Genomic DNA, 26,197 nt, shown 5'->3' with positions numbered 1-26,197 from the left:
ATTCCATAGACTACACTGGTTTATACAAATAAAGAACGTAGGGATAAATTACTTTTTATGTTATTTTGCTTAAATGATGGTAAACTGTACTGGGGAATAATGCGCAAAGTGGTGGTAGTAAGTGCTGGATGCATGTTCCACTTGTGTTTATTGCTTCAGTTTTTCAAATGTATTAGTCGATGCCAGTACAAATTGACTACACATTAAAAAAAACACGCATGACAAACATAAACCTGTCAACGTGCGTCATTTAAAATGAACATGTGCTATTTAACCACACGGGACCAAAGTACCAATAGACATCATACTTAACCCATTAATCCTAGTTATCATCACAGTTACCTTTCTGTAATCTAGTGCCAGATTATTTCTGTAACGTACCCTGCCAAATTTATAGAAAACCTGCAGAAAAGTGCAGCTACTTTCCCTTTGAAAAATAACGAACTGCTTATATTGAAATTCTGACATAACCTGCTGAACAGGGGTCAAGTCCTAAAAATGCAAGTGGGGGGACTCATTAGCAAATGCAATGGGATGTGACGTCGCCAGAATTTAGCATATCAAGGTGAAATATGCACATTTCATTAAATTGCCTTTGCATAACCACCCAAATTGCACAGGACGAATGGCATTTGGCTTTCATAAAATCGACACACACAAAACCAAGAGAGGATTTTTTTTGTAGTAGTGTTTTTGAAATCGTTAAAAGGTGTGCATGTTTTAAACTCCAAGAACCAATGCAAATGTTTTCCCTGGGACTTGCAGTACCGAAATGGGACATTTTACTTTCAGTTGTTTGTTACTTTTTGTCAGGTTAAATAGTGCAGTTGTGAAGTGTCCGGCCTGCAAACCAGGCGACTGTGGTTCGATCCCGTGGTTGACTTCAATGCATAAATTCAGAGAGGACATGCAATTTTTCTCATTTTAGCTGGGCGGGGACTCAGCCCATCCTCTGAAAAAATTGGGTGGACTCCGCCCCCTCGCATGTAACCTCGACTTGAGCCCTGATGCTGAAATACAAACTTTTACATCGTCACTCTTATGTGACCGCACCTTCTCAAAGTGAAAACTGGAACACAAGGCATCTTTCACATCCTTGATAAAAAAAAAAAAACATCACAAGCAGCACTATTTAAAATACATTTCTAGAGAATACACATTGCTGTAGAAAAGCACAGGGCTCTAGATAATGGGGTTCATTACGGGTTTGCGGGTCCCCCCCTTACCCTTGCTGGTGCACGATATCCCGGTGTTACTGGGATCATACAGGGGTACTCGCAATGGGGGTAATTTCCCATTCCATGGAGTCCAGACTCCATGGAATGGGTTTGCCGCAATCACTGGCACCCGTGGTGCCGATGATTGGGGCAATTCTTTGCCGGTAGGAGCCTGAACTCATGCAAGGTCAGGCCTGCCGGTAGTTCACTGCCCCTACCAGTAAACACAGAGTGTACCAGTAAGGTAAAAATACTGTATCCAGTGTTAATGGACGGGCAGACTCATAATGAGGCGCAATGAGTGATTATGGAGGAGGGCACGTTTACCTGTTTGTGCAGCATGAAGGCAAACTTTCAGGTGATGAGAAAGACTCTGGGCCTGATTCAGAGAAGCCCTTTATAATGGTGCTGTCCAACTGAAAAAAGGTCTGCACATCATCCCCTCCCTCTCTGATGGATTATCAGTTTGTGAGGTTACAGGTAAATCAGCTGTGAACTCGACCAATATCATAACAATTCACAATGGCATGCTGTTTTTTTCTGTTCGAGCTTCACAGTGTAAAAAATGATATGTGCACACATCATAAGAGGTCTGTCTGGCGAGGGGGCATACCTTTCCTCTGAGAGAGAGAGAGAGCGCGAGAGAGGGAGGGAGGGAGCATGCATTATCTAGCTAAGTAGATAAAGAGTTTAGAGAGGTGTTGACTCAGGCGTATTACTTCCTATGCCTCCCATTGTACTGGCCTTCATATTGCAAGCTATCCTTGTCATTTTTGAGATTTGAATTAGCATCTTTCGAGTTTCCAGATATAGTACGCAACTATTATTTTTATTAGTCATTGCATTTTCCATTCATGGCAAAAATTATATCGCGTATTTCCAATAATCACGTCCAAATGCATGCGATCTGAAGGACCATCCTGCACATTTAAGTCTGTAATACCAAAACGACAGTGCCCAGGAGATTTTGCTAAGCCCAGGCGACAGGGAGTGCACTGCAGTGCACTCAGCTCCTTTCTCTTCGCTCTTCCGGGCAGAGACCATCTGCCCAGTGTTTCATGTCTCGTTTAGGAGACTAAACGCTTGATAATGGATTTTGGGGCATTGGAGACAGTGGTAGCCAATTCTGCCTACATCACTGCACGTGGGAGCTTTGATGGGGGCTTCAATCCCCAGGCGACCAGAAATAAAAGGTACCACTCAAAACTCCAGCTGCCTCCGCTTCCTGAATGCGAGCACCTCAAAAATGAGATTGATTTGGAATTTGAAAACATTTGTGTAAAACAGCCAATAGGAAAACGTCTGTTCCAGGAGTTCCTGACTACGGTTCAACAGCATAAACCGGCATTGGAAATCTGGAATGACGTGGAGGACTATGACACTGCTGAGGATGAAGACCGCCTACAAAAAGCCCAACGGATCACCAACAAGTATCTTGAATCGAGCGCCAAGCTGTTCTGTAAATATTTGGATGATAAAGTTATCTTAAAAGTTAAAGAGGATTGTAACGGTGTGCCAGATGACCTCTTCACACAAGTCCTGCAGTCTACTGTAGGCTATCTGAAGGAGAATGCCTACCAGCCGTACAAGGAGAGTACTCAATTTTCCAAGTTCCTGCAGTGGAAATGGCTAGAGGCCCAGCCCGTTGGCGAAGACTGGTTCATGGACTTTCGCGTGTTGGGGAAAGGAGGTTTCGGTGAGGTGTCTGCCTCCCAGATGAGAGCTACTGGTAAAATGTATGCCTGCAAGAAACTGAACAAAAAAAGACTGAAGAAGAGAAAGGGATTTGAAGTAAGTTTTACTGTATACTCTAAAGGAGTATAAATAGTGATGCATGGGGAACAGAATTAGTTAGAGACTATTTGGCAAAGGTGTGATGAAAGCCGGGGGTATAAATCCACCTGATAACATTATCAGGATTCTGCAATGAGGCACCTCACAGTGCCACTTGCTTCTTAAAGACACTTATTTTGCTGTACTTTCTGCAAAACGTTAGCCTTAATCAATGTTTCCAATGTTACAAGTTTTTCTCATTAAGCCAATCACATAATCCTAGGCGACATATCTAACTGTGAAACGCATTTGCTACACAATGCACTTACTTGGGTTTTGGATTCTGAGATGTGCCTTAACCTTTCATCAGTGGTGGTGTCTAAAACAATCTCTTTGGCAAACATAATGAACTTCTATAGTGTATCTGTGAGCTGCATTTGCTCCATTAATTCCAAGTGAAAATTGAGGCTTCTGAGCACTGGCAGAGTGCTGTAAAAGTGAGGACCCACCTGCTTGCTGACAAAGGTTGAAAAAGCCCCTAAACCTGGTCTTCAGTGGCCACTGCATGCTCTTGAGTCCTTACTCGAGCAATAACCAGGCAGAGACTGGCCTACATTGTAATAGAGCAATTCACGATGGGGAACCTGACAGACCAGTGTGGCCCATTTCTGTGGGAGAATACATCAGTTGGATGATGTTGTGAAGTGCGCAGTTAGTTGGTAACTTTGACAATCGGCACTGGGCCAATATGCTCTAAAACACATCACCTGCCACACATTCCCCACAAATTGCGCCACTAAGTACTTACCCAGGCTGTTGAAATTGTTTACGCGGACCAAGGCAAAGTGTCATTTTGCCCCCTATCCCAGTAATCTTATAATGAGGTTAGACCTGATGCCTAGATATGTATTACTGTAGCAGGGGCCTGAATAATGCTCTTACAGTTTTGACAACAATGTCTCAAACTCTAATTCATAAACGTGAGCCTATTGCTGTGTGCCATTGCAACCCTGGCGACAACTGAGAATTATGAAAAGGTGTTCAGTCTCTTGCTCTCCCAGTGACAAATGGCACCTACGCCGGGGGCTGCCAGAGATGATTGCAGCTTTTAGAGACATAACCAATAACTTCTTTATCTTCAGGGAGCTGGGTGTTTCAAAACCTACATTTTGTTAGACTCTTCGCACAATTTGGCGGTTACACGTCGAGGTTATACGTCGAGGTTATTTGGCCCTACTAGACAAACCATACTCCTTCTGCCTCTGTGTGTAGAAAAGCGATTGTAGTTGGGGGCTGTTAAATCCGGTTACTAATGCTAAAGGTTTCACTCGAGCACATCGACTGCTTAAAAACGAAAACTCATTGCAGTGCAATAATCAAGCAATTGGAGGACAGAAGACAAACGCATTGTCCTGCAGTAGTAACCTGTGCCCAAAATACCAAAATACCCCTCCACGAAATCATGGTGCTCTACGCCTCAATAATCTTCTGAAGGTGTGGCTAAAGGCTCGCTTACGTACTGTTGTGTGCATGAGGCTAGCCTCTCAAAGCACCCTCTGAGCAGTGCTTGTCCCCAGTCATGCAAGAATTTCATATACTGTGAAAAAGCCGCTCCTTTTTCACTCTGTACTTCTTTTGGGAAAAGCATTTAAACATTTAAAGCACTTTTGTAGAATTGGGTTAATCAGCAATTGTAATTGTAATTAGTTATTTATAACGCGTTTAATACCCAGAGGTTTGTGAGCGCAGACACAGGGATCGAAGTTGCTCTGCGTCGCCATGCTTCCAAGGCGAGAGCTTTGCCCCTGAGCTATCCTCCCAAGACAGCAACGTGCAATCAGTTTGCTGACAATACAACATAGCAGGTCAGAAAAACATCTCTACTAACTGTGCTCTGGAATTTTCGAAATCCGAATTGCACATATTGTGTAGGAAAGTACGGCACAACACAAATGATAACTTATAGAACATGTTCGACCTAACCTTCCTGTACAAAAATCAATTTCCACTAAGGGAAAGTGGAAATACTCTACCCCATACACGGTTTCTCATTGCTTCCTATATATCTGTTATGTCCTCTTTCCAAATAATGTATGTTGTTCCATATGAAATACTTGCAAACTGTCAATGAAAAGTGTTGGATTGGCAAAGCTTGAAGGACAGATCATGCAAAGAGGTAGGACTTCAGAAAATATTTTGGGACAAGACACAATAACATTTGGGAGTTATTTATTCCATTTTTTTAAAGAATATATTTGTCTATGCTTAACTATTTAGGAGAAATAACTTTCATGGAAAACATAAAGGGAAGTCAGCAGTTAAGTGAGGTGCCAGGTCGAGCCCTCTTGCCTTCCACATGTTCGATTCCTTCAACAAAATGGAAGGCATGGCAGCCAATCAAATTTCTAAGAGCCCAGATCTTAGCACATGCATTGGGCACAGAAATGCAGAGAAAAATGTAAATGAAAGTAATGCCTGCATGTTTGAAAAACATGGGAGGGGCTCCACATCTTTCAGCGATACTTTAAAAAAAATCAACAGCAATGGTTAGAAACCTGTCACTCCATGGTACCAAACCGTGGAGTAGTTTTTGCATTTTCAGGACAAACATGGACTCAACTAAGCCTAGAGAGCAAGTAAAGGCTGGGACTCATAACATTATTTGGCTGGCCACGGAAGCCAAACTTTATTAATGCCACAGCATCTGTATGAAGGACACATTCAAGGTCAATAAATCTCGTGGGGAAAGTATGCTGCAGAGCTGTGCATGAAACCACATTTGTTGTTAGATCACAAACACATGAAAGGAGAAGCAACTTGATTCTGTTCGCATTCTATTAAGGTGTACCCACCGTCAATAATCACAAGCTTGGACATCAGATTCCTTGACTTTATTCCACATCGATAGGAGCTTATTTCAGTTCAACTTGCAGTTTTTGGACAACACCATTTTCCCCCCATCTCTTCAACCGCTAAACTCCAGAATCCCTCTTTCTATGGAATTCTCCCCCAGGGCTCTCTATCAAGGTTCCACACCTGGTCCACACAGGTTCTCTTTCTCATACATAGTATATAGCATATTTACAAAGCAACCCAACTACATGTGGTATAATACAATAACTTATGGTACCCTGGACATTTCTTCCCATGGTTTCTTTCAAGCTTTGCTCCCCACCCTTAACCAGTTGTCTGTATACGAATCCCATAAGATTGAAAGGGTTGGTTGGGTCAATTCACTGGTGGCCACAAAACTGTGGAATTCTCTTCCATTTCTTTCACAGGACACATAGTATCACCTGATGTTTTACAAACAACTCATGACCTGTTTATTACCTGGTGTCTGTAAGTCAGCTGCGTATAGTCCTTGTGTTACTCTGGTTGATCAGGCCCAATACGTATGAAGTCTCCTGTTCTACTTTTCGGCACATTTTTGTAATCTATGAGACAGTGGGTAAGTGTAACTTTTTATTTCTAAAATTGTGCCATTTTTATACTTCTCCCCACAAGCTGAGTTTTTGTTGTTAAAAACACGTTACTTATTACAGTGCTCGTTTACCAAAGTCTTCAAATGATGAGGTATATGCTTCTCCCACGTGTGTAGGTCCTCAACCAAGGCTAGTGCCTACAACTCAGGACATTATACATTTAATGGCTCGTATAGAGCTTGGTGGTCTAAACGGCAATATTTCTTTCGTGTGTTTGCAAATTAATGTTTCTTTTTTTCGAAATACAAAAGTGGAAATTAAAAGTTACATTCATAACTAGGAGCTTATCTTTCCATGCTTCCATGTATGTCGTTTATGGCTAAACAGAGGGCACAACCTCTATCCCTATGCTATCCTTTGGAACACTAAACCCACATGTGTGTCACATGACTTCTGCAATTGTATTCGCTCCCCCCTCTTGCTTCTCCACTCTTTTTGACTGCTTACTATCTGTTCTCTCCTCCTCTCCCTTTCTCTCTTTTCCTATCTGCTCCCCTTCTCCCCTTACTTTCTTCTTTGCACTTACTCTATCAGAATTGTCCCTGGACCTAGTATGATAGCAATCTCGTCTGTCTCCTCTCTCTTTATTTGTCCCCCGACCCGTCCTCCAGCACTATCTGAAACATCGTCAGGCCTACTACGATAGTCGGTTGTTTTGTTTTTCCCCACCGTTTCTGCACCCCTCTCCTTTACCTTTTGTTTTTCTCTGGCTCTACCAGAAATGTCGTCAGGTCTTGTAAGGTAGTTTCGCCTGTTTGTTTCCATTTCCTTCCCACTCTCCCCCTCCCTTCCTTATCTATGTCTTAGCTCTTGCACTATCTCAAATGTCGTCAGGCCGAGTACGATAGTTAATTTCACATCCTTACTGTTCATGGCCTGTAAGAATGTCATTGTATTTTCCCTTGTTCCCTCCCTTGCCTTGAAGCACTTAGAACACATTGTGTATAGGCACTATATAAATAAACTATCATATCATATATCATGGCACTCAATTTTCAGACTTGTTTTACGGGGCTCCAGTCCCCAGTTCATATGGGAGAAGGAATATGGCAGCTTTCATGATCCCCCTCTGGCAAATTTAAAAAAGGAACTACTGGGCAGGCATCCTATGTCACAGTAACATCTCCCTCCTAGTAATCTTGAATAAACCAAGAAAATTGTTTATTCGTAGGTTCAACCTTACTGTCAATTTGAGTGTTTATTTATCGAACCTAGTTCATAAACGTTCCAAATAGAGCTCTGGAACCTCAAATGTCATTTGATCTTGTGAACCTCACAAGTTAAGGCACAGTTTCAGAGGCTCAGTTGACTTTAATAGAATGTAAATGCACAAGTGGCGGAAAGTGGTCTGCGTGGTGTCCTAGGATTTGTTTCCCTGTCTATTGCTGGAGGAGTGGCTTTAGCGCGATTTACCTGCAAAGAGCTTGAAAACTCCACTGAAAGCGGAACGCGGAGTGGGACAAGTGGAGGAAAGTGGTCTGCATGGTCCACGGGAGTCCGTGGAGTGGGACGGCACACACCCATGCAGTAAGAAGATCAGGACGCAGCAAAGAGCCTGAAAACTCCACTGAAAGCGGAACGCGGAGTGGGACAAGTGGAGGAAAGTGGTCTGCATGGTCCACGGGAGTCCGTGGAGTGGGACGGCACACACCCATGCAGTAAGAAGATCAGGACGCAGTGAAACTCACGACGGGAGAGGACACACTCGAGCAGCAAGTGCAAGGAAGGTGAGACTGTTCTTCCTTGGGAGCCCAAACAGAGGTAAGGGACTGCAATTTAACTGTGTTGGGCGGCCCAGCTATACTGTAGAAACTGTTCCAAGTCACAGTAAGCAGTTTGAATCTGTCTAATATAGCGTGGAGACTGTGGGGATAATCCCTTCGATCCGCTGCTGACTATAACAGTGATCAGCCATGCAAAAATAAAAGATACCCCCAGTGGAGGGAAGGTTTGCATGTGCCGCTGCTGGGTACGGCAATGCCGACACCACAAGGGCCTGTTGCAGCTGATGAGGGTTTGGGAAAAATCTCTGTCTTCTTTCCCACAAAACAATTGGCAACGTATCTAGAGGCCACTCAGAAAGGGTGAGTGGGGGTCAATGGCAGCATGTCAGCATCTGAAATTAACAAGGATTCTACGGACTGTGATGTTTCAGGTCAAGTTTTATCACAAGTGGAACAGGAGGCAAACCTGTCCATATCTGAAGCATGTGTGAGCCTGGAACAGGAAATACAGTCAATTGAAAGTCTGAGTGACCGCCTGAGTGCCACTTCAGGCCTCTTTCAGACCCTAACGGACTCAGTGGAAGTGATTCCTGACACCTTTGTATCAGACATGTGTAACTCTACTGAGATACCGGCAACATTGGAACCTATTCCGCAACTGCCTGAGGGCAACAACTCGACATTCAATGACCCTTCAGAAATGGGCGAGAGCTCACTTGCAGTAATTAATATAGTGCTGCAATCCTTCATACGCCTCTGTGATACAGCTATCAGCTAAGAAAGGGTCCATGAAATTCCTGCGGAAAATCATCACTGCTGCAAGAAAAGCAGCACAATCCAAGAGTGACTCTCTAGAGCAGAGGGAGAATCTGCCAGTGAAAGGAAATGGCCAGTGAATGAAGGTGACTTTGAATACTGTTGGAAATAGTGCACCAGGGCACCATGATCTGTCCAGCATAACCTCCCCTCAGACGTTGAATACTGTTTGAAATAGTGCGTCAGGGCCCAAAGATCTGTCCAGCATAACTTCCCCTCAAACTCGTACTTCTGTTGATGTCCCAACACTAAGGAGGAGGAAGAAAATCTCAAAGGTGTTGGCGGGCGGGGCACCAGATTTAAAATCAAATGATGAGGTGGTGGAATTGCATAGGGTCGATTTGGGAGATCGTATGGCTGGAGTAGACCAATGGGGTAATTCCAAGTTAAAGATGGATGCGGCCAGCCAAAAGGGGAATCGAGCACCCAGGCAGGGTGAGCAAAGCGCGCCCAGGCAGCAAGGTGGGTGGTCACCAGCCCGCTCCAAAGGAGCAAGGGCTTCGAATAATTATTTCCCAATGGCCCATATTGACACCACCAGTAAAAACGACGACTTCATTTTTATCTTTGAGTCGGTCTTTGAGGAAGACTGGAACATATCCAGGAATCGACAGATACTTCTAGCCCTGATGTCAACCATCCTAGGAGCTAAATGCAATCCCTCCAGCAGACTTAAAATGTGTCCATATGTTTGATCGGGCCTACCTGGGGGAAATGTGCGCTCCACTTTCACTTTAAAATTATAGAGAATCTGGTGCTTAAACAACAGGATGAATTCTTATTGAAAGGTTTTGAGTGCTATCAGGTGTGCCAAGGAGAATGCACACCCAAAAATCAACAGATGCCTAATCTCACAGTGATATGTTACTTCGACCAAGACGAAAGGAAGTACTTGCCATTTGAATCAGGAAATCCGAATTGGGGCTAGCTTGCTACTGTGTTCCCAGCCTCAGCAGGAAGGAGACCCAGCTTCTAGGGATGTGATCAAACTCCTAAACTGGAACTCACAGGGTCACAATTCATTTATGAGACATGGCTAAGGTCAACCCCGATATGGGATGGATACTCAATCCACTCCAAACTGGCAAACAGGGGCATACGGGGAGACCTATGGGTGGTCTTCTCACAGCAGTAAAAATAATAAAAAACATCACATCAAGAAAATACAGATAAGCTCTGAAGCGGTCTTGGCAGTAATGATCTGTGATTCTAGTATTACTGTTAAACAATCGGCTGATTTGATGATTCATATTTACTTCAACCCTTTGTCTATGGAAGTGTATGATGTCCTATATCACATTGACAAGGTGCTAACACTTCGCTTTGCAGACTATCCTGAGGGAGTAGTGGTTTTGGCTGGGGATGTCAACTGTAACTGTGTGATAACGGAGGGAGGGTGGGATGATCTAGATGAGATTTCTGGTATCTATCCATCCACACACTTATCGGTGAAGGAGAACTGCTCGGTTGTGGTGTGGAGTCAAGGCAATAGGCTGGCCCAATTCAATTCCAATCTAGATCATGTTAATGCTGACTTATATAAGTGGTGGTCTAATTTATCTGAAGAAAACAAAATGTTTTGTACACCACCCACCCTGCAGTGGGTGGGTGGTGTACAGGCCTTCCTCTGTCGTGTGGATTCGTGGAGTCTCGGAATCATTGGTTCACTTACTTCCTGGGTTTGAAACGTGTAGTGCAGCAAAGTCGCACCATATTTCTTAATTACGCGCCGCTTTTCATGGAGCGTCGCTGTAATTTTCTCCATTGTGTATATATTAGTTGCAATACTTGTCCATTCCTTTTTCGTTGGGAGGTGTGGGGATTTCCATTTGATGACTAGGCCTGCTCTCGCTGCCAGTAAAAGCGGGGATGCTAGTCCCTTTATCCTGACTAAATCCTCTTCATCTTCTTCTAGGCCAAATAACATCAGAAGGGGTGTTGCAGGCCTCTCGACGCCATCTATCTGTTTAATCCATCCTAGCACCTCATTCCAATATATGCGTACTTTAGGGCAGTCCCACCACATGTGCCAGTAGTTGGCATCCATGCCGCATTCCGTCCAGCATTTTGGGCTATTGGACTGATACATCTTGGAGAGTCTGTTGGGGTCATATTGCCATCTATGGAGTAGCTTTACTGCGTGGAGCTTGTATTGTGTGGCAATTGAAATTGGAGATGGTGTTTTACATATAGTATCCCAGGCTTGTTGGTCAAATTTTCTATTAAAGTCCTTTTCCCACTTGTCTCTGAGGCTTGAGGCGGAATCTTGGTTTTTGTTGATTAGGGCGCTATACATGCATGATATCAGGCCTTTATTCGTGGTGGTTGTGTCGAGGATTTTCTCAAATGTGGTGAGTTCTCTGCGTATTTTGGGCTGCCATTCTCGTTTGGATAGGACGCCTTTTAGGCGTAGGTAGAGGAAAATCGGTATTGGGTGCAGTTCGAGGGCTTCCTCCAGTTCTGATATCGCTATGAATTTGCCTTCCCTCCATAGTTGTCCAACTCTTTCAAGCCCTGCATCGAACCAGGTTTGGTATCTGGCATGCTAGGGGATTTCCTCTATGATTCCCGGTGCCCACAGATGACTAAGGGGGGACGGCCAGGTTGTTATGCCTATCATTGCTTTGCCGTCTTTCCATATGTGCCATATCGTTCCTAGAATTGGGTGATCGTGCAGTTTCCGCGTGAGCTTTGGTCTTGGAACCCACAGCCATTCTGAGAGTGTTGCCGGGGTCAGGTCATCATTGTCCAGTTGTACCCATTGTAAGTCTTTTCTGTCTCTTAGGTGGGGGACGAGGACTCGTAGCTGGACCGCCTGGTAGTATCGCTCTATGTCTAGCGGGGCCGACCTCGCCTAGTTCTTTGGGTAATATGATCATTTCTTATGGTATTCTAGGCTTTTTCCCAGCCCACAGGAATCTAGTTATTGCCTTTTTCACTTGTTTAAAGAAGTCCTCCGGGATATTTATAGGGAAGACCTGAAAAGGGTACAGGAAGCGTGGGAGAGAAACCATCTTGATGGCGTTGAAGTGGCCCATCCATGAGATCATGAGGGGTTGCCATCTCGTTAGGTCGGCGTGGAGTGCGGAGAGGAGAGGTGGAAAGTTGGCTTCATATAGAGCAGCAATACTTCTTGTTAGGTTGATGCCCAGGTAGTGGAGCATCGGCCCTCCGATGGTGAGGCCCAGTTGGGCAAATTCAGATAACTGGTGTGGGGCGGGCTCGTGTAGTGGAAAGAAGATGGACTTGGTTCTATTGATTTTGAAGCTCGATAGTAAGCCATATTCTTCGATGAGTCGTATGGCGCGTGGTATTGATATCATGGGGTTCTGCACATGGAGTAGTATATCGTCTGCATATAGGGCCATTTTGTATTCCCTTCCCTGTACACGTAAGTCCTCCACTCCTTTGTCTGCTCTAAGCATTTGTTCTCGGGGTTCCAGGGATAGTGCGAATAATATTGCTGAGAGCGGGCATCCTTGCCTCGTGCCTCTTCTAAGTGGGAACCATTGGGAATACTGTGAGTTCACTGTTACAGAAGCTCGGGCTAGGTGTATACTGCTTTAATTCCTCTCCGGAGTGTCGGGCCAAGTCCTATTTTCTTTAGTGTTGCTTACAGGAAGGGCCATTCGACTCTGTCGAATGCTTTTTCCGCATCGATCGAGAGTAGTGCAGGTGTGTTTGGCATTTTCTTGGCCTCGTGTATCAGGTGGAGAGTCTGGCGAATGGAGTCAGCCCCTTGTCTACCAAGGATGAACCCAACCTGAACAGCGTGGATTATCGCGGGCATGTGCGTTTCTAGTCTAGCTGTAAGGACTCGCGTGTATTTTTTGGCATCAATGTTGAGGAGGGAAATAGGGCGGTAAGATTCGCACTGCTTGGTGGCTATGACTTCTTTCGGGATGACTGTAATTAGCGCTTCGGAGAAGGATTCAGGTGCGGTGCCAGTTTGGAGGATGTGATTGAAGAGTTCGACCACAAATGGGAGAAGGGGGCCAAGGAAGGTTTTGTAGAACTCTGCTGTGTAGCCATCGTTTCCGGGGGCTTTCCCAGTCGGGAGTCTTTTGATGGCATCTTCTATTTCTTTGTCTGTAATGGGGGATTCGAGTGCCTCTGCTATTTCTTGGGTTAGTTTAGGCATAGTTGTCTTATTCATATATTCAATGATAACCTCCTCATCTGGTGTGGCTTGGGATGTGTATAATTTCTCATAGAAGTCAGCGGAGGCCTCAGGAATGTTGACGGGGAGTTTTGCATGCAGGTCTGTTCCATTTTCTATGGATGGTACCCATCTATCTGCTCGTTGTGCTTGTAATCTGGTAGCTAGTAGCGCGTCTGCTTTGTCCCACTTCTTCAGAAATTGGAGTTTGCGAACGACTTGACCTATCTCTAACTGTCGCAGTTCCTCTCTCTTCTTGTTCGCCTCGGCTATTCTCTTTTCTCTCCCAGCGCCTGAGGACTGTGCGCAGAGGTCCAGTTGTGTTATTTCATTTCTGAGCTTATACTCTATCAGAGTTCGTTCTCTCTTCTTTGCGGCCCCTTCTTTCATTAGTATACCTCTCCATGTGGTCTTCCCTGCATCCCATACCGTGTGTTTTGAGACTTCACCTGTGTTGTTCCATTCAAAGTATTCTCTAATGTCTTTCACCAGTTGGTAACGGAACAACGAGTCCTTCCAGAGTGTTTTGTTACAGCGCCATTTCTAGCTCCTGTGGGGTAGCGCCTTTTGAGTGAGGGTGACCGTGACCATGTCGTGATCCGACCAAGTTATGGGGGTTATCTCTGATGTAGACATTGCGTCTATTAGGCCTGGTGTTAAGGTGTATATACAATCAATCCTGGTGTATGTGGCATGTGGTGCAGAATAGAATGTGAACCCTGGTTGCTGGGGATTCATGTGGCGCCATGCATCTGCGAGCTTGTATGTGTTCATCATCTCGATCACTTCTGTGTGGTCAGCCTCAGGTGGGTTGCCTGCACGTGGATTTCCAGTTTGTCTGTCAAGTGTTGGGTCCACCCACATGTTGAAGTCGCCTCCTAGGATCACTTCACCTTCTGCTTCACTCATGACTTTGGAGATTATTTGTTATATGAACCTAGACTGAACTGTGTTGGGGGCGTATATGGAGGCAAGCGTGATGGTGGTGTCTCGTATCCTGCCTACCTGTATGAGTGCTCTACCGCTCACGTCTGTCCAGGTTTTTAGTACTTCCATTTTGAGTCCATTGCATGCTAGTATGCCAACCTCAGCTTTTCTGAGTGGGCCAGTGCCCCAGTATTTGGTTCCAGATCTGGCATACAGAACCTTTCGTTCTTCTCCTCTTATATATCTCGTTTCTTGTAAGAAAAGTACATTCAACTCGGCCCTTTTGAATTCTCTGGCGATTAGCGATCTCTTGGTGGGAGAGTTAATTCCTTTGACGTTCAGTGTTCCGGTTCTGATTGAGGGGGGCCTGTTGGTTGCGACGTCTATAATATTAGCCATTAGCATTTGTCCTTTGTCTATTCACAGAGTTCCTCTTTTTGTCTTTGCTTGCCGATGATCTGCGGATGTTTTGCTCGATATGTCTGTCTGTCTTAGATATTGACATTTTAACCCTTCCCCCTCCTCCCTCTTCTTCCTACTTTTTAAACCCATCCCCTCGTCCCTTCCCCCCCCTTCCCCTCCTTTTCCCCTTCTGCCCACCAAGCCTTCCATCCTTGATTGGTGGCGTCTGGTTTGGATTGGATAAGAACTGTCAATCCAACGTCAGACCACTGGGGAGAACCATTACCGCATGGTCCGTATTTCACCAATGATCACTTTAACAGTTTGAGCCCCCTTCTGACCCCCCCCTCCCCCCATTATATAGAACACAACATTAACTTTTGTAAAAGGATATGTCCTGGCACAAGCAGTTTCTCGGCCCAACTTCCGCTGATCATGTGGTCTCTCCACCAGGAGGGTATCTTTTCACGGCGTTTGGCCCCATGTCAGTAGGTTTAGAAGTTTTGGGCTGTTTCAATATCGTTGGCCTGTCAGGCCAGGACTCTCAGTATCTCCTCGATTGGGTTTCGACTATCCAGGCAATGTTTTCATTTGTCATTGTCTGGAGTGTTGTTGCCTCGTCTGTATTTCCTGGACCCCTTAACTCTTTTTCTCCTTGGTCCTTATAGTTCCCAGCGCGTTCTCCCTTGCTCAGGTCCTTCTCTGTCTCCTTCTTTTGGGGTCGTTCCGAGGAGTCCAGCGACGCAGTCTCGTATCTCTTCTTCAGTTTTCAGGTGTATTCTCCTACTTCCATGTTTTAATGTGAGGGAGAAGGGGTATCCTCATCTGTATCGGGTTCCTTGGTGTTTGAGCCATTTCGTGAGCAGCTACATAAGCGTCTCAGGGCCAGAGTGAGTGAGTATAGGTCCTGGAAGATGGTAATCTGGGCACCTCCAAGGGTAAGTGAACCTCCGGACCTAGATTTCTCTAGGATCCTGGCCCTGTCTTGGTACCTGTGAAATCTGGCGGTGGAAAGATCTTGGGCCCCCAGGGGATCCTCCAGCCCTGTGTACCCTCTCTGTTTTAGGTTCATAAATATCTTCATCCGCTGTCAGGATTTTAATGATGTGGATTGTTTTATTGAGGTCTCTCTCTGTTTCCCCCTCATGTTCCGGAATGCCAAAGAAGCGTAAGTTGTTTCTTCTCCCCTGATTTTTGAAATCATCTACTTTTAGTCAGAATTTCTCCTCCTCCCTTTTTTCAATTTCCCTTATTCTCAGGTCCATTTGGGCTTAGAGGGTATCTATGGAGGCTTGATTATTCTCAACACCTTCCAGTCTTTCCTCAATGTTATCCATTCTCTGTGTTATCTTATCTATTTTGCCACCCAATTTGGTTCCCATATTTTTCATCTCATTTAGTAGGGCTGCGATATCTTCCTTATTGGCCGCCGCGCTTGTCTCTGATGCTTCCATTATCACCTTGTTACTGGTCCCTAGGTCCGACTGCAATGGCACGTAGGCGTATCTGGCCAGTTTCACCTTAGCGTTCATGGGGTGTTTGCTGCAGCTGAGGAGGCACATGTCCCTAATTTGGGGCCAAACCCTCTGTGCAGTGTCGTATGCAGATGACTTCAAAGTGATTCCAGTTGTGGGCTGATGGCTAGAGGCACCTTGTAGGGGGAGGGCCACCACTGGATGGTAAGTATGTCTCTTTGGGTGGCCTTGCACTCTTTCTAGGCTGCAGGTAGTGGGGGGTTATTTTGTCACCTCTTTGCTTCTAGGGTGGTTACCCTGTAGTTCCTTCATACTGGGACTTGGAGTCGACCCTGTACCTAGGTAATAATGTGATGTTGTGTGCCCTTGCCTGGTAGGGGCTACAGTTTGCCTCAGATGAGCTTAGACTACCCTGGAGTCGGGCAGTCAGAGAGCTTAGTGGACCTCGGCGCTTTTATTAGTTTTCCAGTGGCTCTCTGTGTGGTTGCACACAGATCGTGGGTTAGATGCCTCCCTCACTCTTTTTCCCAAGTCATCCCGCCTGGTGTGCGTTTGTGTGCACTCCGTTATTGGTTTCTATACGGTCGGGAGTTTCTGATATGGATTCCGTTTGTGTTTACAGTTCGGAGGAGTGTGGGGGCAGATTTTGGCATTTTGTGCTGCCTTTAGGCCTGCTGTGAGTTCTGTTCCACCTCGGGGCTGGTGCTCCCAGGGGGGCCTGGGCACTTGTCCCGCGCTACGTGGCCAATATTGCTGTGTTCATAGTGTTTTGACCCCTCTTTTGGCTCGGGTAGCTGATGGGGAGCGCTGCGCCGGGGTCTTCCAGCCCGTCTGTGGAGCCAGGGGTACTCACCTGCAGGCCCTCAGCTTCCGACTGGTCTGTCTCTTTGCGGGGTGTCACAATTTGCCAGTTGCCGGGAGTCGGGACACTTTGTGGTAGACTGGGAGGCCCCGGCCGGCCCCCGAGGGCGCAGGTCGCTGGGCTCTTTTGAGTCACGGGCTTGGATCTCTCCACAGGGACGTTTGCTTCTTCCCAGAGTGAAAGAGGGGCTTGCGCCACTCCGTTGCTGCAAAGAGGCGGTGTGCGTTGAGGGGGTCGGGCATGCTGTCTCAAGAGCCCTCAATCTAGGCATCCGCTCCCTCTGCAATCTACGTGCGGGCTGCTACATTGACTCGCTGGGATTTTACTTTCGATTTTGCTCCGGCGTTGGTCGAAAACTTCACATGGTTGTTTTGTTCCTTTCCCCTGTCCGATTTTGGCCGGGATTTTCTCTGTGGGGGGGGGTGGTGGTCGTCCTACGGCTTCTTATCGGTATACATACCAGGGGGGGTCAAGAAGTGGGGGCTCAGTTCAATTCGCGGACCCGCGGGTGAGGAGCTCACACACACACAGAGAGTGCTCATCCGGGCACCCCCTTGTGGCCAACACAAATGTGCTTTTAAAAGTTGGGAGGAGAAAGAAAGGGAGAAAAGTGTGCTAAAGCAGCAATATAGAAACTTGTGTAAACAAGTGCTATATGGTGTACTCTGAATAATAAAGGTAGTAATCAGATACACTATCAGTCCACTGGAGTTTCAGAGAAGTATGGATGGATTACTTCTCCAAAGAATTCGGACTCAATCATAGTGAGGGAATGATGCACGATTTTATGAAAGCTCTGCAAGCTCTCCCCTGCTCTACTCCCATGTTATTTGACCAACTTGACATCAATGTTATCATTGGTAAATTAAATAATTCCAGAGCGTCTGGACCAGATGGAGTGACAACATGCCTTAGCAAAAGTAACCTAACATTGTGGGTGGACATTTTTCATCATTTGTTCATTCACATTGTCAGGGATGGTAGATGTCCTATTTCCTGGAAGTCCTCGACTCTTGTACTGATTTTTAAGAGAAGTGATAGGGAGAATCCACTGTCCTATAGGCCAAGCTCTCTGATCGATACAACATCGAAGATCTTTGCTGCACTTCTTCTAGGGAAATTGACCAAATGGCCTGAGGAAGCTAACATCGTAAGTCCTCCCCAAACTGGTTTCAGGAAGGGCTGTGGCACCATAGTTAGTGGGATAGCCCTGACGGCCTGTGTGTCTGACATTGGACCCCCCTACGGATCGATCACTCTATGTGGCTTCAGTTGATCTTTACGCATCCTTTGACAATTTTAACATCTCTGAGCTTTGGGATAAACTGTCAAATTGGGGGAACGATCCAGGATTATTATTCCTGATCAAATTACTCTACTCTGAGAATTCAACCCAAATCAGATTAAATCTGCTGGGTGAATTGTCACGGAAAATTCTATTGAACAAAGATATACACCAAGGATGTCTGTTAGCCGCCACTCTATTTAATGTATATTTGACTGATCTCTGGGTGAAAAGCAGAGAGTGGGGAGGATATGTGCCCAAATGGCCCAATCTGGAAGTGAGCTGTATTGCATATGCAGATAACTTGGTGTTGGTAGATTATACACAGAAGGATCTACAGTGTCAGATACAAGGATTAGAAGATTATCTGGAAGTAAATCACCTGCATATTAACCCTGAAAAATCATATGTGATGGTGAGTGCAACACGCAGGTAAATTAAAAGTTTTGTGTGGAAATTAGATGACACACCAATTCAGAGAGTAGAAAACAATTTGCTATCTTGGTTTGACTATATCCGTTAAGAAACACTAGGAACACCTTAGAGCAAGAATAGAAGAAAAGACGTGCTCCTGTATCTCACTGCTGATGGCTATAAAAACCAAATTCAAATTATGTAAGTTCTCCTTAGTACTGTTCATTGAGTTTTACAAAGACAAAGTGACACCAATCATTCTGTATGGCTGTGACTTATGGAACATTAGGTACAGGAAATTCTTTGATGTTAAAGAGTCTAGGGTTCTGAAGCAAGCGTTGGGCCTTTCAGTCTCAGTTCCAGTCAGTGTCATCAGAGTGGAACTGGGACTGACATCCTGGTGGGCACAGTACACCAGATGGACCCTTTCTCTGATGGACAACTTGGAGCAGGCAGGAAAATCTGTGCTGGGCTTCTATATAAGGGTGTTAATATCAGCAGACTCAAATCCATATTTAAAGACATTTAGGAGCTGGTGCAATAGGATGAGGGAGGCTGCGGACCTGAGGGGTACATAAGTATGGGGAGTGATGAAGAGGAGGATTGAGTGTTGGTATAGAGCAATGGACCTACAAGACCTGGGCAGACTGGGACTCTATAAGGGTAAGGAGTCCTTTTTCATGCACATTTCTAAACCAAGGTCTTACTTGGCTCAGTTTCCTTCAGCAACATTTAGACGTTGGTGTTTGAGCTTAAGGCTGCAATGTCTTCCCACTCTTGAGTTCTTGGGACCCATGCTTGCCATACCTATTGACATGAGAACATGTAGAATGTGCAGTATGGGTGAAGTGGAAAATGAATTCCATCTTGTGATGTACTGCCCGTTCTTTGCAGATCTGAGAATTAAAATTTTTGAGAAATGTGTTCATTCAACTTCACAAATGATATATCAAGATTTGTGCAGTACGCTCATGACTAGTCTGCAAACATCACTTATCTTGTCTCTGGTTAGGATGTTAATGAATATTTTTTCAGAGTTGAATAAGGTATCAGAACAAGGTGTTTGGGATTTGGCAGGTATAAATGAATTGTAAAGGACATTGGGAACTAGGTACTTTAGTGAAGATGAGTGTGTGCCTTCTGGGTGACATTTGATTTGCACTGTTTCATTTTGTTATTATATGTTTTTGTTATGATATATGTATTTTTACAAGAAATGTGAATGTGTAAATGTACTATTTGTACAGAGAACATAATAAAAAAAAAGAAAAAGAAAAGTGCTCTATTACCCTATAATGGTTATTTTGGCTTGAGCCTCTTTTTCTACAACAACAACGGTGTATGCAAGCTATGAGCACTGAGTACAAGCCACTGGACAGAGGAAGAGACAGCATGCTTCATTGACCCATGCTGACTGAGGCAAAAAGTGCATCTGCCCATTTCTAAACAGAATCTTCATTTACATTACCCCTCATCCCTCTTCCCAGCACCAGCAGTATGTGGTGCTCTACATTCAGTAATGATTCCTGCAAAACAGAATTTCCATAACTAGTTAAACTCTGAATTTCCCCTTTGGGATCCTCCTCCAGGAAGATGCACATAGGACACCTATCAGACATGCTCATCCGTCTTCTTAAAGTACCACCTAAACGCCCAAACTATTGTATTAAAGTACAGATAGTTAGAAACAGCCTATGAGGAGGGACACAAAGCTCATAGGTGTTGTTTGGTTATTTGCCCGCCCATAGCCATGCTAATCCCTATGGCCATTTCCACCCAGTTCCTGTGCTGCCCGGCCCAAAACACCTCTTCACGGAACTGTTTGACCACACTTTAATCAAGCCTTACCATCAAACTTTGCACTCAAAGTGCCTTCCAGTATTTGCTCAAAGCAGTCTTCGGAGAGTAAAATCACTTAATTGGAGTTGTAAAGGTGCTACTGGTGTAATAAAATCTCTTAACCAGGTCTGCTTTCAGCCACTCGATTTATAAGCACTTGCGTGTTCTTCACTCATGATGTGATTGTTATCACCCCTACCTCCAGATTCTACCCAGTAGGCACCTGCTCTCAATTACCAACACAGTAGAGGTTTACCAATGTCACATATATTTTTATTGATAGTCCACTGCCCAGACCACCCAGTAACCCTTCGTATGTGTATTAAAAGACATGTACCATTTACAACAGATCAATACATAATGCATTTAGATAGATGTCCCACTCCTTAAATTGATGTTCAAATGCTTACCACTCAGTAATGAACACTCAATGAATGATTCTTACACTCACGTAGAAAAGAAAGCCTTCTAGATGTCCCATATTATTTGACAAATTTGTTTTCACAAGATTAGGGTGCCCTTAGAATCTCTGAATTAGTTGGCTTGCCATAATTAGAGGTCAAAGTTATAACCTCTTACTATATAGCCTGAATCATCCGGAGCAGGTAAGCAGATACTGGCTGATCCAGAGCACGGCAAGTGTGTTGCTGATACAGCTCACAGTAAGCAACACGAAGCACTGGAAGAATCTTGGGTGTGGCTTATATTGCCAGCCACACCCAAACACTAGAGAGCTCATGAGTTATCATGCACTTCCTGTTTGGCAACAGGAAGTGGTAACGAGGAAGTTTCTACAAACACTAGGAAGGAATGAAATGAGGGATTGTTTATGGGTTCTTTGTGTGCCTATGCCAGGCCTGCCAAGCCTCCACCCAGCTTGCCCCAACTACCTGCCTGATACCCATGACAGTCTTCCCCCTCAAGACCCCTCCCAATGGTGTGTATGAGGGCTTTGGTTTCTCAGAATGGTCCCGATGGAATTTCCACACCAATCGGGGGGCATGCACGTGCGTGCTGGATTCCCATGATCTTTCCTGGGGTTGGTACCCCTTCCAGTCAATCAAATAATACAGGGTCTTTTGTACTTGTTTGGAATCTAATATGTTCTTTACTTCATAGTCTGGTGCTTCTACATCCACTTGTATGGGTGCGGAAGGTGTGGAAGTTCGGATTCCTGGGTGTGCTGGTTTTAATAGTGACATGTGAAATACAGGATGTATACGCATATGTTGAGGTAACGCCAGTCTCATGGCTGCTGGATTAATTACTTTTTCTATTGTATAAGGGCCGATGTATCTAGGCTGAAATTTCTTGGGACCCTTTAAAGCAATGTGTCTAGTTGCCAGCCAGACCGAGTCTCGCACTTGATAATCTAGGGCTTTTCGTAAATGGCGATCAGCGTTTCTTTTCTGTGTTTCTTTGGCTTGATGTAGGTTCCTGCTGGCTTCTCTGGCTGTTTTCATGATGCTGGCATGTAGATTCATTACTGCGGGCATTTCAATCAATTATTTCAATTATTCGGTGTTAATGGAAATAACATTTTTTACCAGTTTAGTACTTTTACATAATTGTTCTTTTCTCTGTTGGCCAGTTGGTTTCTGCCAACAGTCTATTAAAAGTGGCCACATATGCCAGTAGATCTTGGTTACCTTGTTTGAGTGACAGCAGCTGATTATCAAGTGTCTGTCCCTGAGTGTGACGGGCAAAAAGTTTTTGTAACTCACGTTGAAATTCATGAAAATTACATAACACAGGATCATCTCTATTAACCATAGGTATAGACCAATCAGCCGCATAACCACCCAAATACGACAATACAAAGGCCACCTTAGATTGGTCTGTAGGGAAAACTCCAGGTCGACACAAGAAATGTAGCCTGCACCGATTCATGAATACCGCAAATTTCTTAGGATCTCCTGTGAAACGTTCCGGAGGTTCCAATGGAATATTTCCAGGAACAATCACTTGTACGGGAACTTGAGGTGCTGGAGGAACTGAACCCTGTGGAGTACATAAAGGTAACGGAACCTGCTCCGCTTGAGTTTGTAACAGCTGACAAGCTAACTCTTCTGTCCTCTCTTTATTCGCCACTATCTCTCTTCTAAGGGCACTAGTCTCAGAACAGGCTGCGTGAACTTCAGCTCTGAGCTCCCCCAAAAGTTGTACCAACTGATCTACCTCAGGAGTATCCATGATGTCCAGGCAGAGAATTTTCAGCACGGCTTCGCGTTCTGTAACGCTTACCTGATCTCTGCGGGGACACCAACTCCTGCCTGCTCAACCTAGGATTCTGCTCTGCTAGCGTTGTTTCTCTTTCCTTGAATTTTCCGAACACTGCCACTGCCAACCTGTGTGATGCACAACAATCCTCAATGATGCTTTTCAGGAACAGCTAAAGCAAGATTAGATTTTCTATCTATATCTAAAGTCACCCTCTCTGACTATACCTTTAGTTATTGTTTAATCGACGCTCCATCCTGCTTCTGCACAGGGGCGCCAGTTCTGAAGAGGGAATTTCAGCTAACTGGAAACAACTAGGATGGATTGATGATTCCTACTTGTATGAATGCTCACTGTAATGTTCCTAGGGTGAAAGCAAATGTATGTATATAGAAGGGGAAGACCTAATCCTAGAGGTAACGCCACAAGGGTATATAGTTGTCTTGAGAAATAATGTAACCACCATAACTGTGTGCTTTAGTTCAGTAATGCACTGTGCCCTTCTTCATGGAAGAAAATGAAATGGTTAAATAGCGTCTTCTTTTGGAAGGAATTCCTTACATGTGGCTATGAAAGATGAAATCTCAATTTCATTGTTGTAAAATGAATAACTGCACAATGTGTGTGAGAAACGGAATTACGATAAGGGGGAAAAATGATCAGCAGGGGGAGGGGCTTAAATAGTCTATGGATTAAAACCACTAGAACACACAGCTGCTTCCAGAATGGAAACTAGGCGGCCATGTTGGGCAATGAGGAAGTTACTGTGAGCCTTTATCCACCACCCAGGAATGGTATGCTGCAGACCAAGAACTTCTGGAGGTCATTCTGCAGGCATAATCAGGGGCTAAAACAGGGATCATGACACTCTGGGCTGCCTTCGACAGTTGACCACCTAACACTCAACTCCCTGCTCACTGAAAGGATGGGTCTCTCTCGGCACATCCTAAAATGGTTCCCGCCCTACTTATCTGACAGACACCATGCTGTACAGATGGACTTATTCTACTCTAACAGACTCCCAGCCACGTGTGGGGTCCCCCAAGGCTCCACCTGTCCCCAATCGTCTTTAATGTATACATGGAACCCTTTGGAAATCTGCGAAATGACCTCAACATACCCTTCCATTAGTACACTGAAGACACTATGCTGTATGCTAAGGTCATTGGCTCCCAGAGAATGCTTGGCTACCATCCAAACATGGATAACAAATGACCACCTCAGACTGAACCTCACAAAGACCGAAATAGTTCTCATAGTTGCCCCACCAAACAACAACTTGTGCAACAATGGCTGCACAGCATGAGCCTGGAAGGATTCACCATCAGCTATCAAACTCAGCCAAATCTCTGGGCTTCATTGTTGACGGTAGCTTTACTTCCAAAAGTGCATTGCCAAAAAGGTACAAACTACATGGCTACTGATCTCCACACTCTGCAAAAATCAAACTGTCCACCCCTGCATGACTTCCACAAAGCAGTTCAAGCACTGGATTAGGGTATGATTGTAGCCAGTTTGTTGCCCCGAGTAAAATGACTACCCTTATACAGTCAACACCTTGGGCTCCCCAAAGGAGGGATAGCAGAATCTCAGAGGTTTTAGTCCTACGTGACACGAGGAGACAGAAATTGCAGAATGAACATCTTTTGCTCACCAACATACTGCGTAGCAACAAGGTCCCCAGGAGCGCTAATAGCTTCACCTGCTCCCCTACTGGTTCCCCCATGCAATCTCAGTCAAAGGTCCTTTCCCCTTATAATGCACACTGTGGGGTTAATGGGGAGTTGTTCAAAGATATTGTCGATCCATCAGTAAACCCGGCTCCTATGGGCCATCATGCTCCTCGAGATCAGCCATTTATTATAGGCAATCAATCTGAAGTAGCAGCCAGTTCTATGAAGGAGCTGGTCAAGCCCAAAGCGATAGCTAACTGGCTATCTTTTATGGATCATATGCTACGGGATTTATCAATTTGCTCGAACTTTGTGGAATTCTACTCCTGGGTAGACTCTGTCACATTAAAAATGTCCATGCCCTCATCGTCATCTCCAGAGAAGTCCACACAGTTGGAACTCACAAGAGAGGAAAAGACCTCCCAAACGTCCATTTTTGAGAATGGAGGTCATGCAGACTCTCAAACAGAGCCGATTGAGTTAACTCATAGAGACTCATCCTGGCAAACAAAGTTAGCTCTGCTCGTGTCTCGTCCAGGGACTACAGTGCCACGAGAGAGTACATTACCTCTCATGAAGTCTGTGCAACTTCTGGCTCCCCCTCTACCGAAGGATATTCGCCAGAAAAATCCACTATGCCCAAAATTGCAGACTCCAATATGAGGAGCTTCGCACTGGATCCAAGAAACATCGTTCTAATTAATATGGACAAGCGGAAGCAAGCTGAATCTAAGGAGTCACTAAAAAATAAAACTTTAGCATGGCTTAATAATAAAGTGGGATCCAATTGTGTTAGATCGCAGGACCTGAAAGTTCTTCGGAGATTACAGATCAGCAATTGGTGCCATGCAGACAATACTGACTGTATCATCATCGGATGTGGGTCTAGCAGTTTGCCCACATTCATAAACAGTCTTACCAATGTACAGGATACGGCTCCTCTTACAAAATTGAGTATTGTGTTAAATTAACCTTGTCATCTTCCGTTTATGATGTTTGTTCATTCACTTTCATGTGACTGGCTATATATGCCCTATTGTAATTTATATGTTTATGGATCTCAGTATTGTCTGTTATGTTATATCTGTTATGTAATTCTGTTTTGTTTTGTTGGCGCCTATAAATAAATAAACATAAACAAACAAACATAAACATAAACTTGTGGTCAAACACATTGATGTGGTTAAAGGCTCTCTAAAGGCAGTCCACAATGGTATATCATGCCTCATTACATGTGCCCTCAAAGTCAACCCTATCTCTCCCACACTGCGTGAGCTTCACTGGTTCCCACTATCTGCCAGGATTATATCCAGAACTGCATGTATCACCTACAAAGCAGTCTCAAACAGAATACCAACACACTTGGTGGCAAACCTCCACACTTCTGGAGGCTCTCACACATCCCGTAGCAAAACTCTCAAGAGGTTGGAGTCTAAGAGGTTGGAGTCTCCTCTTGACGACTAAGCTAGCTCGTCAAGAGAAGACTTGCAAGCAGTCTGGAACTCATAACTGTCAGCGGCTCGAAATTCCCCATCCATCCTCCAGTTCCCAAAAACACTAAAAACATGGCCCTTTTGACAATACCTGCCAGAAAAATAAATAGTCCCCTCTTTGCCCCCACCAACAGTATTGCCCTGCTGTATAAAATGCCAAGCTCACCTGTTGGCACCCACCTGTAGTAAAACACGCTCTGCTGCTCTTGAGCTAGTTTCGTGCTATAAGCAATAAAATAATAGTAATAAACTGGGGCTGGGAGCATCACAATGTAATTCTCATAAAAAATGTTTAATCAACTACACCACCATGTTTGACACCTTGGGTAACAGGTACAATATTAGTTCTTTGACCCTCCTTTCCATATGTGAGAATGGCCGTAGCTCCAAAGTAACTTTACCAATAAGCTCAAGATTTCCTCATTAAATCCTA

General features: G+C 44.8%; 1 protein-coding gene across 1 annotated transcript in view; it reads left to right on the top strand.

Moving 5' to 3' along the window:
- The first annotated feature begins 1,940 nt into the window (after positions 1 to 1,940).
- The window catches only part of GRK1 (G protein-coupled receptor kinase 1), a 957,106-nt gene continuing 932,849 nt past the window's right edge, over positions 1,941 to 26,197 (top strand). Inside the window, exon 1 of the mRNA XM_069637128.1 lies at positions 1,941 to 3,008. Within this exon, the coding sequence (XP_069493229.1) occupies positions 2,307 to 3,008 (702 nt within the window). The 5' untranslated portion in view covers positions 1,941 to 2,306. The remainder of the gene's footprint in view (positions 3,009 to 26,197) is intronic.

This window comes from Ambystoma mexicanum, chromosome 7p, assembly GCF_040938575.1.
Source record: "Ambystoma mexicanum isolate Mex_15411 chromosome 7p, UKY_AmexF1_1, whole genome shotgun sequence".
Lineage (NCBI taxonomy): Eukaryota > Metazoa > Chordata > Amphibia > Caudata > Ambystomatidae > Ambystoma > Ambystoma mexicanum.
Note: the sequence above shows the minus strand (reverse complement) of the source record. Positions and strands in the feature narration are given on the sequence as shown.